The sequence below is a fragment of the Sminthopsis crassicaudata genome, chromosome 1 (genome assembly GCF_048593235.1).
Source record: "Sminthopsis crassicaudata isolate SCR6 chromosome 1, ASM4859323v1, whole genome shotgun sequence".
In the NCBI taxonomy this organism is placed as follows: Eukaryota; Metazoa; Chordata; class Mammalia; order Dasyuromorphia; family Dasyuridae; genus Sminthopsis; species Sminthopsis crassicaudata.
This window is the reverse complement of record NC_133617.1, coordinates 85,118,032-85,138,643: the sequence shown is the minus strand read 5'-3', so window position 1 is coordinate 85,138,643 and position 20,612 is coordinate 85,118,032. Positions and strand designations below refer to the sequence as shown.

The window sequence follows — 20,612 nt, the reverse complement described above, 5'->3', positions numbered from 1 at the left end:
ACTGGGGGTTTATGAAGATTATGAAAGCATTAAAAACAAAACAGAGAATTTCATATCTGATCCTAGAGCTAACTGAAAGGCAGTGGAGTTGAATGAGGAAGGGAGTGGTGTGGTGAAAAATACATTTTAGGAAGATCAATTTGATAGCTGAGTAAAGAATGGACTGTAATGAGGGACAAATCTGTGGAAGGCATACTAACAGCAGGCTATTTCAATAGTCCAGGCAGATGATGAGAGATTATACCAGGGTGATGGCATTGTTAGAACAGAGAAGGCAGAAAGATTGTGACAGACATATTATGAAAGTAAAATCAATACTAGTTAGCAGCAAATTGTAAATATGTGATTTAGGATAACCCCTAGGTTGCTAGTCTAGGTTACTGGGAAGATGATGGTACCCTTGAAAATAAAACAAGGAAAGAGGAGTTGGGGGAGGGAGAGCGGAGAAATGAGTTCAATTTTAGACATAATGATTTTAAGATGTCTATGGATTATCCAGTTCATGATGGATAAACAGAAGGAGATGCAAGATTGCAGGTCAACAGAGAGGGTAAATAAAGTTGGAAAATTAGATCTAAAAATCATTTGCCTAGAGATGATTATCAAGTTTATGCAAACTAATGAAATTTTAGTAATTTCATTAAAATTAAATTTTCATTTTAAATAATCATTAAGTTAAAATTTAGTAATTTTAGTAATTTAGTAATGAAATAGTAGAGAGGGAGAAGAGTATCCAAGACAGAGCCTTGATGGACATCAAAAGACAATGGTGGGTGTCCCTGATTATCACAAGTGGATCTTTGATTCAACAATTGGTGAAGGAGACTAAGAAAGAGTAATCAGAAAACTAGGAGAAAGGAGCAGATGATAAGGTCTCATAAAGAACATTAAGGAGAAAAGGATGATGAATATTGCCAAAAGATACAGAGAGGTTAAGAAAGATGGGGACTGAGGCAACTAAGAGATTACTGCTAACTCTGGGGAAATCAATTTCATTTGAATGAATGATGAATTTAGAAATAAGACCACAAAGAGTTCAGGAAAAGGAAGTAGAAGCACCTTTTATACACAGACTTCTTAAGGTTAGCTTAAGGAAAAGAGTATTAGGATGACATTAAAGGTAATCATTTCCTGAGGGGAAAGGAATCATGGACTTGTTTGTAGGCTGCAGGGAAGGAGACAGTAGATGGGAGACTGAAGATAAGGAGAGAATGGGGGCAGATGATAAGGTCAAACTTCTGAAGAACACAAGAGATATAGAATGATAATGGGGGGAGCAGTGGAGGGATCAAATGAAGGTTTTTTCAGGATGTTTAGTAGTAGTAGGAAACAGCTACGAGAAAGGAAGAGACTAAAAATTAATAAGAGATGAAAGAGGGGTCAATGTACTGGAAACGACAGAACCAAATGGGATCACAGTAGAGTGGATTGCCTTGGCAAGAAGGGCCAACTCATTATGTGAGATGGGTGAAAGAAAAGATAATAGTGAAAGGCTTCTGTGTGATATGAGATAAGGAGGAAAGAAGATGGAGTTCTTGGCAAATGATCTCAATTTTTTTTCAAGGAAATAAGTTGCATGATTTTCAGCTAAAAGGATAGGGGAGGCAGGGAAAGGCATGAAGAGGGCTAAAAAGATTTAGAAAAGCTTCTGTGGTGAGTGGAATAGTGAATCATTTAAGGAAATATAAAAGCATTGCCACAGTTCAGTGAGAGCCCAAGTGAAGCTATTTAACATAAACTTACATGGTTTCATGGTTTTCTCCAGCTTCATTCAATAGCACATCAATAGGAATGAAAAACAAGGATGGTTAAAATAATCTAAGGCTAAAGACTGGCAGGACAAGATTGCCAAAAGGATAAAAGGGCAAAGGATTAAAGAGAAGAGTACAAAAGAGTAAGTTTGGAAGAAAGGGAAGAGTATAGTTAGTGTAGCATGTTAACTTAAGAAAAAATTAAGATGTTAAAGGATAAGAAGATCATGGTGAGGATAATGAACTAAGTTTGGGGTTGCAAGGCAGGAAATTATAACAGACTGTGATCAGATAAGGGACTTTTGAAGTTCATAAACATTGGAAGTGAAGCATTTGTGGGTGGTGAAACGATTAAAGGTATGACCATTCTGTGTAACTAAGGTAAGGTAGAGGAATAGGTCATGAGAAATGAGTGAGCTGAAAAACTGGGAGCTTAGGGTATCTTCTTTCCCTATCTTATGGATTTGTGGATTTGAATAATGCAATCCTTGTATGAGGGCAAGAGTTGAGGAGAAAAGAAAGACAGTAAACCAAAAACGGAGCTTGTTAAAGAAGGAAAAAGGTGGTTATTAGACAATAGTCACTAAAAATCTGATTGGGAGAAAAGAGGTAGGGGGAGGAAATAAGCAGTTATATAGCACCTTCTGTGTCAGTCAATATGCTAAGTATTTGACAAATTATCTCATTTGATCAATATGCACTAAAGGAACTTCAAAGGAGGTTAGATTATAAAATGATAGTGGTAAAGGGAGAACTTGGAATGGGAACGGGGAGGAAAAAGCTCCTATCTCTGCCACCATATCCAATGATTATAGGAAATGTAAGTAAAACCACAATCGTTTCTAGAAAATGTGGCTGCAGAAACTGTTATCAGAGGGCAAGAAGGTACAGGGAGCAACAAAGGAAAAGATGGAAGTTAGTTTGTTACTTAAGGAACAAACAGTCTAGAGAGCATAGTAAGTATTGGGCATCTTTAAAGTTGCTACACTAGCTGAGTTCAGTTGTTTGGGGTGAGAATTAGGGAGTGGAGGATGATGTTTGAAGAGTGACAGCCAGTTTAGGGCTATTTACAATTGATCTCTTTTTAAGCTTTGAGAGACACTGGTTTTATAAATGTATATTATCAAAGGAATGAAAATCAAGTATTTTACCCCAAAGACTATACATATTGTAAGACTCAGGGAATAGATTGGTTGTTTTTGTTGAATTACTGCCTCTCTGTTCTACTTCATTACAAATGATGACCGCCTGGGTAATGGTGATGGCGGGGAACATACTTTGAAAAGAATAGGACAGAAGAAAAAAACCCACTAATGTTAATAATAGTGAGACAGGGACAGTTAGTTAGTTGCACCAACTCTGAAGTCAGAACACTTACACTTGTGTGATGCTGGGTAAGACACTTAACCCTAATTGCCTCATCAAAATAACAAAAATATTAATATTATATATATATTTCTCCCCCCTCCCCCCCAGGCTGGGGTTAAGTGACTTGCCCAGGCTCACACAGCTAGGAAGTATTAAGTGTCTGAGACCAGATTTGAACTCGGGTCCTCCTGACTTCAGGGCTGATGCTCTACCCACTGAGCCACCTAGCTGCCCCAATAATAAAAATATTAATAAAATAATAGTGAGACAATAATTTCTTTACAGATTCACAGTTATCCTGTGATATTTTGAGTTGAACTTCAGGAAAGATTCAAATCACTTTCTTCTGTCTTCCATGCCTATGACCATCCCACTTCTATTCAATTCAGAGTAGCTTATATGGTAGTTTACCTTCATTTCTTTTCAATATACATGACACTTTAAAAGGCAAGTGTTATTTAAAGTTTCCCTGTATACTGCCCAGCTGCCCTATATACTTACAATGGGATGAAGGCTGAATGATTTTGACCAGTTATGCTGTATAGTGCAAAGATGGCCTCTTGAGATTTTGTGAACATTGAGATCTTTGCAACCATTAGAAGTGTGGGAATAATTAAAATATTGAAGTCATATGTGTTTGGAAAACACATATTTACACATACTTGTCAGGTCCCAAATAGTTTCCTTGGTGCCAAGACTGCAGGCAGTAAAGACCTTATGAAAGCAAATAGCCATTGCTTTCAATTAATTCTTTGAGTTCTGACTTGATTCTTTGATTTGATTTCTAACCTTGACTCTTGTTGTCTTAACTTTTCATTCTTCCCCAGGCACACTAAATATAAAAACAATAATAAAAATGTACATTTACAGTATTATAAAATAAACATAACTGATTTGGAAAATCTCCCAACAACAACAAAAACCATAACATTTATGAAACATAAAATCCAACATTCTATAGTAGCTGTAAAAAGATTACTACTTTCTTATCCCCCCAAAAGAGTATAAATGGACATTCAGAGAGCATATAACAGATTAAAAAATCCTACAGAAATATTTATACAACAAACAGATATGATCACTTCACTGAGCAAGAATAAAAGCAGCTACCAGGTATACAACATTGATTTGTCAAACACAACTGGAAGTGGTTTACCATGTGTTAACCGCACAGGAAGGAGTCTATGAAATAGCTAAGATCTAAGAGTGTAATCAAAAGACCCTCCATGAGTGATATACACATAAACTCAGCCAACAAAATGCTAACAGAGAAATATCAAACAAACGGTCGAGCCAAGCAGATTTGTTGACAGAACCAGGAGTATCTATACTAATACAAGACATACATCACCAACTTCCAAAATTAAAGAAAGGATAACCTTAAGAGTATCATACATCTATTTTGAAAGGCAGTTGGTGATATAGGATAAGAGCTGAGGAAAGAGACTGGGAAAATAGATAAATCTGGGAGTCATTTGCACAAAGTTGATCTTAAAATTTGTGGAAATAGATAGTCACCAGGTAAGAACACAGTAAAAGATGAAGGGGAAGAGAGACAGAAAACAGAGAGAGAACATAACAGGTCAAGATGGCAGAATAAAGCTAAGAAGCTACTCAAGCTTTGCCAGTTTCCCTCAAAAACTATGTGAAATGAAGCTTCTGTAACAGACTCTGGGACTACAGAAGTTACAAAGAAATGGGATGAAACAATTTTCCAGCTCAAGATTGACTGGAAAATCAGTCTCACTTGGGTCAAAGTAATGTTCAGCTCAGTTCAGACTGTGTCCGGGAAAGCCAGTGATGGGGTCACAGCAGATGAACAACAGAGACCCTCAGTCCTGGCTCAAAAGCACAGCAGACCATTGAAGCAACCTCTAGCTCCAGTGCAGAAGGCAATAGGTGAGACAGGGTTGGGCTACTCTCAGTGCTGTGAGCAAGACGTAAAGTACAAGAGGCTTATGTGCTCAAAGTCAAAGCTCAAAGCTGCACAAGAAGCTTGGAACAGAAATCTCTATACTCCAGGAGCAGAGCTCATTTAAAAAATCACAAAATGGTGGAAGTGGGGGGGGGGAGGGGGGAGGTGTTAAGGAGAGGAGATTGTGAAGGAGGAAGAGAGAAAGAAAATGAACAAGAAACAGAAAAAGAACCTTGATCACAAAAAGCTACTATAGTGAAAGGGAAGACCAAAACACCAACTCAAAAGACAAAATGCCTACATGCTAAATCTCAAAGGAGAAATATTAATTGGTCTCAAGCCCAAAGAGCTTTCTTAGAAGAGCTCATATATTTTAAAAGTCAAGAGAAGTAGAAGAAAAAATAGGGGGAAAATGAGGGGTCAACTTGGAAAAAGGACAAAAAGTGACTGAAAAAAAAAATCCTTAAAAAATACAATTTATCAAATTTTTTAAAAATCCTCTGAAGAAAACATCTTTAAAAGCAGACTTAATATGGGGCAACTATATGGTGAAGTAGATAGAACACTGACCCTGGAGTCAGAGGACCTAAAGTCAAACCGGACCTCAGACACAACACTTATTAGCTGTGTGATCCTGGGCTTAACCCCAACTGTCTTTTAAAAAACAAAAATAAACAACAACAAAAAAAGACTTTAATCAAAAGGAAAAGAAGATACAAAAGCTAACTAAAGAAAACCATATATTAAAAATAAAACTGAGCAAGGGGAAGCTAAAGACTCTATAAGACATCAAGAATCAGTCAAACTAAAAAACATAAAAGGGAAATACTTCATTGGAAAAGCAGTTGACTTGGAAAAGACAATTTAAAAATTATTGGACTACCTGAAGTCCATAATCAAAAAAAAGTCTTCATAGCATTCTACAAGAGATTAAGGAAAAACTGCTGTGACATACTAAAACCAGAGATCAAAATAGTCATTGAAAAAATCATCCAGATCCCATAAGGATCGACATCATTGAAAAATTTCAGAACTATAATGTAGGAGGAAACACATTACAGGCAATCAAAAACAAAACAACCCAAACAATTCAATTATCAAGAAGTCACAGTCAAGATTACCAGGATTTGGCAGTATTTACAATAAAGTATCTGAGGGCTACATTATATTCCAGAAGGTAAAGGCCCTTGGATTACAACCAAGAATCAACTACGCAGTGAGACTAAGTATCATCTTTCAGGTGAGAAGATGAATCTTCAATGAAATGGAGGACTTTTAGTTATTTCTATTGAACTAATACTAGAAGTAAATAGAAAATTTGATATATAAAACACAGAACTCAGGAAAACCATAAAAAAGTAAACAGGAAAGAATAAAATAAAATATATTCTAGAAAGGCCAAAGTTTTATATCACTACATTGGAAAATGATATTGTAACTCTTGAGAATTTTATGTTTTATTAGGGCAATTAGAGGGGGCATACATAGACAGCAGGTATAGTTATAAATTGACTCTGATGTGATATTAAATAAAAAGACATTATGGAGTGGGAAAAGGATTGTACTGGAAGAAGAAAAAAAGAGGAGATAAAATGGGGTAAACTAAATTACATGAAGAGGCACAAAAGACCAGTTATGGTAGAGGGAAAGAAGAGAAAGGGATGAGCATTACCCAAAGGTATCATATCATAGCCACTAGGATTAGTAAAAATGACAGAAAACAAAAAGAAAAAATGATGGAGGGGTTATAGGAAAATAGGCACATTAATATACTGTTGATAAAGCTGTGGACTGGTTCAGCCATTCTGGAAAACAATAAGGAATTGTGTCTCCAAAGCTATTAAATTAGCCAAGACAATACTACTAGGGTCCCAACGCAGAGATCAAAAAAAAAAAAAAAAGAAAGAAAAGAAGAAAAAGGACCCTTATGTACAAAAAAATATATTTTTTTCTTTTTTGTGGTAGCAAAAAATTAGAAGCTGAAAAGTTGCGGAATGACTAAATAATTATGACCATCAAATGTAATGAAATATTTTTGTGCTGAAAGTGCAGTTTCAGAGAAACTTTGGAAAACTTATATGAACTGATGCAGAATGAAGTGAGCAGAACAAGGAGAACAATTTATAGACTAACATTTTAAAAACAAATCACTTTGAAAGGCTTAGGAACCTGATGACTATGATTCCAGAAGATCCATATTGAAGTATGTTAAAACTTCCTAAGAGAGAAAGGATAGATTGAAGATGCAGATTGAGACATATATTCCTTATACCTATCTAAGGTGGAAATATGTTTTATTTGACTATGGATACTTTGCTAAAAGGGCTATAGCTGGGTTTTTTTCCCTTTTGTGGAAGGGAGAAGGTAGGAGGAAGAAAAGGTGAGTTCTTGTTTGAAAATGAAAGGAAAGGGGGCAGCTAGGTGGTGCAGTGGATAGAGCACTAGCCCTGAATTCAGGAGGACTTGAGTTCAAATCTGGTCTCAGACACTTAACACATCCTAGCTGTGTGACCCTGGGCAAGTCACTTAACCCAAGCTGGGGGGGGGGGAGGGGAAGAAAATGAAAGGAAAAACTGAATAACTAGGACAATAAAGAGTAGAAGGTAAGATTTACAAAGTGTGAGGTGTTTTTTTAAGGGATGGGGGAGACAGTCAATCCCTTCCTCAATTTGACCTCTATATGCCTTCTATCGCCTCATTTTCTTCCTTTATAAATTTTGATCTTATATTTAGCCAGTTCTGGTTTACTTATAGCTCTTATTTGAGATTAAGTTCCACATTTGTCCCATGCTTTCTTAATTGCCCCTATAGTAAAAAAGAATGGATGGTTGATACTATCTGTCAAGCATTGTACTCAACAATAAGAGATACAAATATATGTAACCAGAACAAAACATTGCTTCCAAGAGTTTTTTGGTTTCATCTTAATGATGACTATGAGAATGGCAACAAAAGGGGAGCTCGGAGAAGGGGAAGGATTTGCAGGGTAAGCATATGGTTTGAAAATACCATTCTGGTATGATCAGGACAAAATGAAAGTTCATCTATCCCAGCCCAGTACTCCAAGGATAAAGTCCAAAGATTTGGTGGTATGGCAACAGGTATTTGTTTCTAAACAGTTATAGTTTAGCTCCACCATACATTTCTTTTCTCTAATCCCAACTAAGCCTTCACTGCCATAAAGCAATCTTTTTTACTCTTCCCTAATTGACCATTCCTCCTCTCAATCTCCCTGAATAATCCCCTCTGCCCACTCTCAACACAGGACCTTCCTTTATGAATCATTGTGAAAACAGACTATTTGCTATGCTTCTTCTGTTTCATTCTATGTATAAGAACCCTTCATCATTTCCCATCTATTGGGAAGGAAGGTAATAGACATTTAAAAGGGACTACCATGTGCCAAGCCCTATAAATAAGTGCAGATCCCATATTATTTCTATTAGCCTTCACAACAACCTTATGAGATAAGTGCAATTATGATCACCATTTTAGAGTTGAGGAAACTGCCACCTAGCTGCCCCTTGTTTTTTTTTTTTATTTTAAAATATTTTAAAATAAATGTTAAACTATATGTATAAAAAGAATCATTTAAAAATATGCTGCTTTATGATTTATAATAAGGAAATGTTTGATTTTTGTACTTTATATACCTGGGGTTACATAAAAATTTCTTGGACAAAAAGGGTTTGCAAAAGTTTAAGAAGCCCTGGTTTAATACACTAGTCTAAATCTAGACTTCCACCCAACTCAGCTGTTCCTGGCCCACCACTCCATTAGCTGCTTCATGCTTAGATTAAAAGATTTCTCTCCTTGTCCCCAAGGCCCAATATCCTTTATTCCAGTATTTAATCCCATTTTCTCCCACCTACTCTGCATCTCCACTCCTCTCCACAAACTCTTAGAACATTCCTTGATTCTAACTCTCAATTCCTTGCCTTCTGAGTTCTTACATTAATCCTGTCAGGTAAGTGCTATTCAAAAAGAAGTTAAATGATTTACCCAGGATTATACCTCTAGTAAAAGATGGAGATGAATTCAAACTCAAATCCTATTGATTCCATTAATTGTGTAATCTAGCTTCCCCAGTACCCCATAGTGACCTGGATTCATATGAATTTTTTATACAACATAAAGGAATAAAATAAGACAGAATCCTGATGAGTCACACTCTGTTCACTATTCAAAGAAGTTAAGTTAGTGGTTCTAGTCTAAACTCTAAAGCCTAAATTTATTTCATTTACACTCCTACCCTTGGCCCTCCTCCCAGACTCACACCTACTCTAGTCAGTCATTATTTTTTGAAAAACTATTGCATTAAAAGCCCTGAATGGCTTTGGACCTAACTCTGCTCTCTTTAATTTCAAACTTTAAGGTGATGGAATAGAATTAAGCAGACACTTCCACTGACTCCTCCCCTTTTTAATTTCTGAGAGAAACACACTTTTAATGACTTTTATTCCTGCAACTTGCCAACTGTAAACATCATTTCCTGGAAACTATTGCCCTAAAAATATATTGACTCTCCTAGTAGAAAGTAAGCGCTTTAAGGGCAAAATCTCTTGGCAGCTCTTACATTCCTTTTTTCTTCTATTAAAAGAAAAAATTCTATTATCTTCATTGAACTTTTTGAGACACTATGCACTAAAAGGATGAATTTTAATGTACACTAAGATACTAATTTGAAATTTACATTAAACAAAATCTCACTCTACTATGTAGTCATTCCAATATCTTTCTCTCTGTCACAGAACAATAAACATAAAGGAAATCTCATTAAAGGCAACTTAGGAGGCACAATGTATAGAATGTTGGGTCATGAGGCATGAAGACCTGTGTGAATGTTGGGTAAGTTACTTAACCTCTCTCAGCCTCGATTTCTTCATCTATAAGACAGAGATGATAATAATACTTACCTCCCAGTTATGTTATGAGAACAAAATGAAATATATGTAAATTGCTCTATACTAATTATATATAGTCTATATATCACCTTTATCACATCAGAAACTCTAAGAGAGATCAGGGACCATGCTCTATCCCCTGCATCTAGCATGTTAAATTACACAGAGTAAGCATTTAGGAACTTAAAACTCAATTGAATTAGGGCTCAGATACAGATATATTACAGTAAGGGTCAACCTGTCATTATTATTAACAATAATAGCAGACATTTGAGGTTTACAAGGCACATTACCAATATTATCTCATTTTGTCCTCCCAAGAACACTAAGAGGTAAGTGCTTATTACTATTATCTCTGTTTTAATATGAGGAAACTGAGACAGAGCAGGATTATGTAATTTATTCAAGGTCACACAGGCAGTATCTTATTCTACATGTAAGATCTATAAGGACAAGAAACGTCATATGTAAATTCTACAACCACCACAATGCGTATCATGGGAAATACTGAATAAAATTTTTAACTGAAGTTCAGTAAGGGATATGATTTATCAAAAAAGTCTGAATAGATTTATAGAAACTGAGAATTAAATGAACCTTAGATTTATTTATTCTAAGTTTCTCAGTTTAAGAGAGCCACATAGAGGTACATACAGGACTAGCATGAGAATATACTGCGGTGAACTTTTATCCCATTGTCGTCTTTAAAAAAAGATTACTCCTGGATATTGTATTCTAAACCCTTCTAATAGGCTTCCTAACAAAAAGGTTACATTACATACAGAAATAAATATTAATAGATGATACTGAAAAACATTATTATTTTTAACTATGGAGGGCATTGTCATACTTTTAAATCACCCAATTTTGCAACTTGGGTGTCATCTCCAGACACATTATCTTTCCTAGGAAGGAAAACAGTAAGATTTTCCCATATGCATAATATTTGGATACTATTTTCTTGTTCGATTTGGCAGAGGAAAATGAAAGCACTTTAAAGATATTATTTTTATTTTATCCTTCATTAAAGTCCCACTGTAGGACTTTCAAATAGTCAACAATCATTTATTATATCATACATTTTCTCACTAGACATGGTGATGACCTGGGTTTTTCAAAGACTAAGTCAAAGACATATGAACTCTTGTACATGAACTATCTACCCACATGAAAAGGCTTTTAGTGTAGGCTCACTTACAAAATATTTAATATCTTAACATTACTAAATATTGAGAACCTTTTGACCAAAATATTTGCTACTTTATAAACTTGTAAAGTAGAAAGTTAGAGTTAGAGACAGAGACAAAGACAGAGACAGAGAAAGAAGGAAGAAAAGGAAGGAGGATTAAGAAAAGGAGAGAATGGGCATGGAAAAGGAGGAAATGGAAGAGTAGAGGAATGGAAGGAGTAGAAAAGAAAAGGGAAAAAGTGTAAGAAAGACAGAGAAACTCATACTCAGGTATGATATGAAACAATTTCAATCTATTTCCACCACCAACTATCCCCAAGGATGACTGAAATAAGAAATATCAATTGTGAAATGAGTGTGCTAAGAAAGCTGATATTAATTGATGTTCTTCATCTTTATGTTGCCAGCTTTTTGGACCTAGGGAGGCATTAACATTAGATCCATAAAAGATTTGCAGGTCTAGAATCTTAATGATCAGGGCTAAAAAATTGGAAAAGTAGCTTAAGATATCTAAATGGGACAGGAAATGTACACCAAAGAGTCAATTTGAAAATCTATTATCAAACAAGAGAACTAAAGAGCAGTCAGTTTCAGCATAGTCTCTGACTTTGAGCTGCATATTTGGAAAAAGAAATTAGGAACAAAAAGTAATTTGATTAATATGTAAGATTAATACAGAAAGATATAGTTGGCTATCAGTTATTCCTTTTCAAGGTACCCTGTTTCTTATTCAATGTGACAAAGATAACATTCAAGTATCCTTTTTGCAGAACTCTTAAGATGCTCAACTAAGTTCTTGTTCGATCAGAATTCACATCCTAATGTTACAGAACAAAAACTTCTTTTAAAAATATTGATAACTCACATTTATATAGACCATTTTATGGTTTGTAAGCTCTTTTCCTTACTGCAGATAGATGGTGGATGTTTGTAACCTGAAGCATGCACGCAATGATGGCTCGTAGGTTAGACATGGCACAAAAAATGATATCAAAGACATATATGACAAGAGAAAGGAGACAGACTGGTCATCCATCCGGATAAGTGACAGCCAAATCTAATAGCACACACAAAATGTTAGGGGCACAATAGGAAGACAATCATGGAGAGTCACAGGTGCTAGAGATTGAGAAAGTATGGTAGGATTTTGTTTTGCAATGATGATGATGATGATGATGATGACGACAGCAGCTAGAATTCATTTAACACTTTAATGGTTTAATTTTATTTCATTTAGTCCTTTATTGTACACAATACTGTCATTATCATTTTCATACTAAATTTGAGGAAACTGAGACAAAGATAAATACATAATTTTTTCTAAAGGCACACAGCAAGTGTCCAAGGCAATAGAACTCAGATCTTTCTGATTTCCAAAGACAGCACTCTAATCATCTTTCTAATTCAAGATCAATTGTTCTTTTCATTACCTGAAGTTTCATCTATTTTTAATTCAGAAAGATATGCCTCTACATCTTATTCTCTTCTAAACAACCCAAGATTAGGCTTTCAACTTCATCAGTCAAGTAAAATTATACTCTCTGAAGTTACCAATGATCAATCCTTAATGCCTGTTCTCTATCATCATCTTTCTTGACCTCTCATAGCACTTGCAAAACTGTTGATTCCCATTTCTTCTTGGATACTTTCTTCTCTGATTGTTGACACTATTGTTTCTCAGATCTCCTTCTACCTGATCACTTGTGTCCCTTTTATTAGGTCACACCTTATACCTCCATCTTATGCCCACTAATCTTGATATCCCTTCTGTCCTATGTCCTTTTCTTTTCTCCCTTTATGTTGGTAATTTCATCAGTTTCCATAGCTTCAACAATCAATAAAATGCAAATAATTCCCAGATTTATATATTCAGTCCTAGCTTCTTATCTGAACTATAGTCCTGCATCTATAACTGCCTTTTGGTCATCTCAGATTGAACATCCTATAATCATATCAAACTCAACATGTCTAAAACAGATTTCCTACCTTTCCCTCCAAATGTTTACCTCTTCCAAATTTCACCCTTATTGTCAATGGGATTACCATCCCCTCAGTCACCTAGGCTTATATCCTTATTGTCATCTTTAACTGATTCATCCTTTATTTACTGTCCAATCTTACCATTTCTAATATCTTTTGTCCCCTTCTCTCCAGTCACACAGGCATCAGACTCTCACTACTATTTTTACCTAGATTATTACAATGACTTTCTCAAGTCTTTCCTCCAATCTAATTCATTCTCCCCTCAAGCTGCCAAAGTGATTTTTCTAAAGCATATCATCCTCCTAATCAATTAGCTTCAGTGTTTTGCTATAATGTCTAGGAATAAGTACAAAACCCTCTGTTTGGCTTATAAGACTCTTCATAATTTGGCTTTCTCCTGTCTTTTAAGTCTTCTTATATTTTACTGTTCTCTACAACCTCTTCAATCCAGCTACATTGTTTTACTTATAGCTTGAACGGAGTACCCCATTCCTGTTTCTAACTTTGGATATGCTCTCCTGCCATGTCTAACCCATTCATTTCCATACTTTATTATATTTCAATACCCAGCTCAAATTCCACTTTCTACAGGTGAACATTCCTAGTTTCCCCAATATTAATGCCTTTCTCTGAGATTACCTTCTATCTCCAATGAATACATAAGATATATATATATATGTATATACATACATATATATATCTATCTTTTTCATTTTATTTTCATCTCCTCTTGCCTTGTACAGTAAATAACAGTCGACTAACTGTTGAATTGCTCTGATTTTAAGTGCCATACACAAACAACAATTTGGCTAGGTCGGTCTTGTTCATCTTATCAGGAAGATCCCTTCAAAACAAATGACAGCTTTTATAAAATACTTTACCACTGGGGGAAAAAAAATAATCATAGGTGAGGACATTGAATTGAAAAGGGATCTCCACAAGTGAGAAAACATTTTGGAGTTATCAGAATAACTATTAAACTTCTGGATAAAGGAGCAGAAGGGTCTTCTGAAGAATTCCTGCTATTACATGAAATGAAATAATTAAAAATACACTTATTTTCTACAGCACTTGCTTAAAACTAATAATGGTATTACCTGTTAACTCTTCTAGGGCATTTCTCTGGCTTGATATCTAATTCATAATGATAGATGTCAATTTTTGGAATGTCCATTTCAAAGAAATTAGCCTGTAGCTTGATTGTTCTCCCAGAAGTCCCAAAGTCTGGTCTAGGTGGAGGCTTAAAGGTATATGTTGCCTGCATTGGTGAGGGTGGTGTTGGAGGAGCCGTAAGTGCTGAAAACAGAAAAACAAAAACAATTACATAGGGAAAAGTTTTGCAAAGATTATTATGTTTTAAAACCACAATTAGATCTAGAGCAACTGTACTTTTTATAGAGGAAAAAAGTAATTTTCTTGATTTCACAGAATCCTACCTTCTCAAGTGTTAGAAGAGTTATTTATTATCTAATACCATTCCTATTTGATTAAAAGAAACCTCAGACTTGGAGTCCAAAGATGTTTTAAGAAAAGGAAGCAGTTACACACATATATTGTATCTAGGTTATACTGTAATACATGTAAAATGTATGGGATTGCCTGTCATCTAGGGGAGGGAGTAGAGGGAGGGAGGGGAAAATTTGGAAAAATGAATATAAGGGATAATGTTAGAAAAAAATTACTCATGCATATACACTGTAAAAAAAATTATAATTATAAAATTAATAAAAAAAAAAAAAGAAAAGAAAAGAGAAGAAAAGGAAGCAGTCTGGCCAAAGTTACAATTTAATGATTGCCATAAATATAACATATTATTTTTTAATCCTCATTTCATTGGCATTTCATAAATGAGAAAGAAAGGTAGAGTCAGAGATTGAGAAAGTGTAGCATTTTTCAAAGGACCACTGAAAGCAGGGAAGTAAATTTATTATAAATGTAAAATCTAAAAAATCCAGCTTTCCTAGTCTACTATATTCTTACCCTTTGGGTATGCCTCCATTCTACTGACCCCTTTTAGAACAAACAAAGCACCACATGTCAATGTGGCAGGTACAGATACCAGATTCTTGTTATCATTATCATCCCTATTACATAGAGATTAATGTGGGTAACACTATAAATATGAATCTTAATGACCATAAGGTGACTTCTAATAGCTGTATCAGTCCTCTTCATAAATGTAAACCAAGGGCTTCAAGAAAAGAAAATGATTTGCCTAAGATCGCAAAAAAAAAACAAAAAAACAAAAAACAAAACACACTACGTCTCAGAGCTGAAATTAAACCACAGGCCCATTGACTCTAGATGTGATTACCTGTCCCTGTCCATGTAATTTTTGACAAGTCATTCATTATATAGTCTCCATGTTAACTCATCAGCATGCAAAGAAGCAGATTCCACTATTAATAATCCTCAAATTCGTTTCCTTTTACTAAGTTAGTCTTTTTGTAACTTCTACTTCTTTTAGTCCTCTACAGCATTAGTTTTCCACATACAAACTGAAGTTTGATCCTCTAAGATTTGAATAATCAACCAACAAAAAAAAAAATGAGGAGATAAGAAGATAGGCCATGGCCTCTCTCCTATGTAATTTATCTTTAAGAAAACCATACCACTTCTTGAACTATTCTCTAACTCTGATTTCTCATATCATTGACCTAAAAGACTGTTCAGGGTTTGAACCTGAAACCTCACAGCAGTGAGAATGTTCAACCCAAAGAAGCTGCTGCATGCAAAATACTTCATGCATCTTCTCCCAGAACCTCTATATATAACCCATCACCACAGTAGTATCATATAAACAAAGTATTTTAAGTTTTTCACTGTTCATTTTGACTTTTTAAAAGAATCAACACTTGAGCAAGATAATTTTCACTAAATTCCACTTACTCAGGCAAATCTTGGAAGGGTTGACATGAACTGATGGAAAGATGGTGTTTTGAAATGTTATATATACATGAAACTAATAAAACAAGGGATAGCAGAAATATTGTTAAGTGGAGAGCTGCTGACTTTGCATCAGTACACAGTAACATCCTATTTAAAATCATCATCACACTTTATAGTATAAACAACATACTACACTCTTTCAAAATTTTATTATATAAGTTCAACATGTGTTCTATAATCTTATACTATTAGTTTGCATAGTAAAACTATTCTATATGAAAAGTACACATGTTAACTAAGGCCCAGACCATTTTTTTTTAAAAATATAGATTAGTGAACCTCAATTTGATTTGTATTTCACTATATTCTAAAGAACAAGAAAGTAAATTAATTAACAAGTTATTAAGTAAAACTTACCTAAATAAATGTTTCAAAATAAAAATAACTTTAAAAAAAATAGAAAAGTCCAAGTTCATACATTTGCATTTTCAACCTTCTTCACAGGAAACAAAAGTTAGGTACTAAAAATAATACATGATGTTCTCACGGTATTTCTGACCCAAGAACATGCAGGACATCCGGAAATTACAATTCATGAACAAACTTGACATAAAAGAATCACTGATTGAACAACATCTGTAAATGTCTTAATGAAGCTCAGAGCCCTTCAACCCTTTAGTGTGATGTAAAATAAAATTGCCTCAAAATAATGTTTGCAAAATAAAGATGCAAAACTAGGTAAAATCTGTCCCTCTCCTTTTAGAACTTTAGCATGGAAAAATTATTCAGTCTTACTGATGGTCACAACATCTATGTAACACTGCACTGGGTTGGTTAAGTATTTAGATGATACTGAACATCTAAACTAACAGATTAATTCATTCATTCATGTCTTTTAATATTTTATATGTACCTATGTAGATTATTGTTGTCAGCCAATTCCCATGTGAAAATTTAATAGAAAGAACAAGATTCTGAGCTCTGCTTCTGCCAATAACTACCAATAACATGATCATCCATGGTAACAGGTATAGTAACTATACTGGGTTTGTAACATCTAAAAAGGTATATGTTCTGATCATTTATGTATTTAAAATATGTAAATGTCACAAGGTTTTTAGGACTCCGTTTGCACATGTAAAAGAAGGAGATTGGTATCCTTAACATTTCTTCCAGGTCTAAAACTTCTATAACTCTAAACCCCTTCTCTATTAACATTTATTGGAGATAAGGGGGGAAAATGAAAAGTTAAATAATGCCCTCCCAAAATGGTATAAGTAATAGGAACTATCTGAATTCTGAATAGGATTTGCTGTGGTCTTTTGGGAGACTGTAGAAGCTTACAGACCTGCTTTTAGAACAGAAGATCTTAACCTGGAGTATTTTCTTTAAAAGAAATTTTGATAACCATGTTTCAGTACGATTGACTTCTTATATCCTATGCATTTTATTTTATATATTTACCAGTATTCTGAGCAGTGATCCATAATTTCACAATGCCAAAGAGTACATAAAACAAAAAGTAGAATGATGCTTTATTCTCTAAAGATCTTATGTTTATATATAAACATAGCATACATCTGACAAAAGTGTGCATTTTAATGTGGCAGAAAAAACTAAACTGAGCAAACAACTTGATCCAAATGTTTTATAAAACCACCTTTGTATTTCCAATATTCGCATTTCATCCAGTATTAATTTTTTTTGCCATGTTCTTTCAGTTTAATGTAAAGATGGTACCTATACCATGTAAAGATGTCATTAAAAGACATCGAAGACATGAGATCACTGTAGATATCAAAGGTAGAAGATGGGAACTTTCTGTATACAACTGTGGGAATTCTAAAACTCGAATTGGTCCGTGGAACCAATGAAGTGTTCTATTTTTATAACTCATAAGAAAAGTCCCCAGAGTAAAGTTCAGAACAAACAGGAAGACTGAAAAACAAAATACTAGATTGGATCACAGTACAGAAATGAATAGACCTCATTTGAGATGCAAATAACAGTGAAGTATCATATAAAAAAAATCTAGCAGATATTTTACAGGATAACAGGGAGGATTGGTACACAAAAATGGAGGCAAGACTAGGATAGTGTGAATAGCAACACATTAAATATGGATTCAAATCCCAAGTATACAACAACAAGCTATATCTTTAGCTTAGTCATTTCATGCCTTTGGACTTCAGTTTCTGCAGCTGTAAAAGCTGATATGGACCAGAAGTGCTTAACCTGGAGTCTAAAAGTCCATGGAAAGATGTCATAGGTTCTGTGAACTTGGATAAGAAAAAAATTTATTACACCTTCATTCCTATTCAACAGATAGATTATAGAAACAAGAAACTACTTCTTAGCCTTTTATGACTTCATGTAATATGACATTCTATTATAGATAGGTCAGTCACCATATCCCCTAATTTCTATGTCTTTGAAGATGCTGCTCTCTTCCAATCAGGGATACCTTCCTATTACTCCTCCATTTAAACAACTCCTAGTCAGCATCCACAGCCAAATTTCATATTGTTATGTGAGATAATTCACATTTGCTAGCACCTGACAGTTTCAAAAAAATATTTCATTGAATCAACTAAAAGTTGGAATGAAACTCAGAAACTTTCTAGTACTACTAATACCTGAACAAAAATCTCCTCTATGACATATTGGACTAGCAGTTAACTAAATATACATATTCTACAAGGAGAAACCACTACCTCCAAAAAATTATTTAGAATTACCCTCAGCATTAGGAAGTTGCTCCTAATGTCTAAATTTGCATCTTTACAGCTTTTATACTCTGCTGCAAGTATTGATTGCCAAAATGGATAATTTTGACTATATTACATTAAAAAGGTTTTGTACCAACAAAAAATTGCAAAATGCAATCAAGATTAGAAGAGAAACAAAGCTGACATCCAGTTTCTGATAAAGACCGCATTCTTTATGAGATTTATTATATGTATAAAATAATAAGCTTCGTTATTCCATGTAGCAATAATTCAATTTTGCCATAGATTGTGCTATCATCACTTCCATATTACAGATAGTGAAACAGATTTAAAATTAAGTAGTTAAAAATCAAGTAAAATTAAGTCATTATGTTTTATAAATTTATAATTACACAGCTTTAAAAGTATGAAAGCTAGCACTCTTTAAAAGTATGAAAACTAGCACTTACACCTATACCTGCTTTAAGAATTTGTGCTTCCTACTAAAGTATGTTATTTCAAACATTCATACGTCACTCATACATCTATACCCTTCACCCACCCACACCAATACCCTCTACACCCCCCCCACACATACATAGGCTTCCTTATCACAAAAAGATTCTTAGAAAAGGGGATTAAAACAGATTAAAGGATCATAGAATAAGAACTGGAGAAAATCTCATAACTTCTTAAAACTTTTCCCACTTAGGATCCCTTTTCTCTGTGACTGGGGGTCTATACATATATAAAACAGGTATAAATCAAGCATTTACTGATAACAAATCATGATGTCACAACCCCCACATTGATTTACTAGAGCTCCATATGGGAGTCATGCAGCATAATTAAAGAAGTTGGGATCTAACCCAACCTTATTTATTTATTTATTTTTAAATAGATGAGTAAACTGAGGGCCTGGGGAATTTGAGTTACTTAAGGTCATCCAGACAATAAGTATGATAGACTGAATCTGAACCTAGACCCTGATTGCCAATCTCATTTTCATCTACATGTAGGTGGCCCACTGACATCTCAAATTCAATATGTCTAGCACTAAGCTATTTCTCCCAACTTTGCTTTTCTATTAGTGGTAGTACTTCTCTTAATTATTCATGCTGGAAAACTTGTGTCATTGTAAATTGCTTTCCTCCTTTCTGTCCAACCCAGAGTCCTGATTTCAGAATTTCAATAAATGTTGGTTTAACTGGGGAAAAAAATGCATACCTTAAAACATGTATGGAGAGAGTATGTCTATTCTACATGTGATTCACTAGAAAAAAGGATAAAAGGATATCAATATAAATATAACTATAACTGATTTAACAAGAGTTGTTAGAGTTTCACAGAATGTTACAGCACTTGACATGATCATGGATTTGTATTAGGAAAGCAAGGGTCGTAGAGAGTGTTCCTCACATACAGAGAGCATGATAATCAAGTAGGGAACAATAACCTCAGGGAGAATTAATTAATGAAAATTACAGAGAGCTTGAGCCAAGATAGAACAGTCCTAATAGAAAGAAGAGAGCTAGCTGTCGATTTCACAGCATTTCTCTCCCTTAGGGAGAAATCAACATTCTTTGAGGTTAAGAATGACTTTTTAAACCTGACCATCACTCATCAAAATGTGATGAATAATCTAGATAAAAGGATTCTAGACTTTTTTTTTTTTTAATGGAGATATGATCATAAAGAGTCTGATATTCATGTGTGGCTCAAACTAAGGTAATCATTTTTAAAGAATTTGCAAAAATATTCTTAAACAATAGTAGAACCATATCAAGGGAACTAATGGAAAAAAAAAAAAAAGAAAAAAAGGAGGCCTAGCCATACCAAACCTAAAAAATATATATATTATAAAGTGGTGGTGATCAAAACCATTTGGTAGTGGCTAAGAAACAG

The 20,612-nt window shown here is 34.4% G+C and overlaps 1 protein-coding gene across 2 annotated transcripts in view; it reads right to left on the bottom strand.

The window, feature by feature from the left end:
- AGO2 (argonaute RISC catalytic component 2) overlaps nucleotides 1-20,612 on the bottom strand; it is a 134,964-nt gene that overhangs the window by 59,662 nt on the left and 54,690 nt on the right. For both annotated transcript variants that reach the window (XM_074264727.1, XM_074264722.1), the window contains exon 2: nucleotides 14,208-14,406. In XM_074264727.1, coding sequence (XP_074120828.1) covers nucleotides 14,208-14,406 — 199 coding nt within the window. The remainder of the gene's footprint in view (nucleotides 1-14,207; nucleotides 14,407-20,612) is intronic.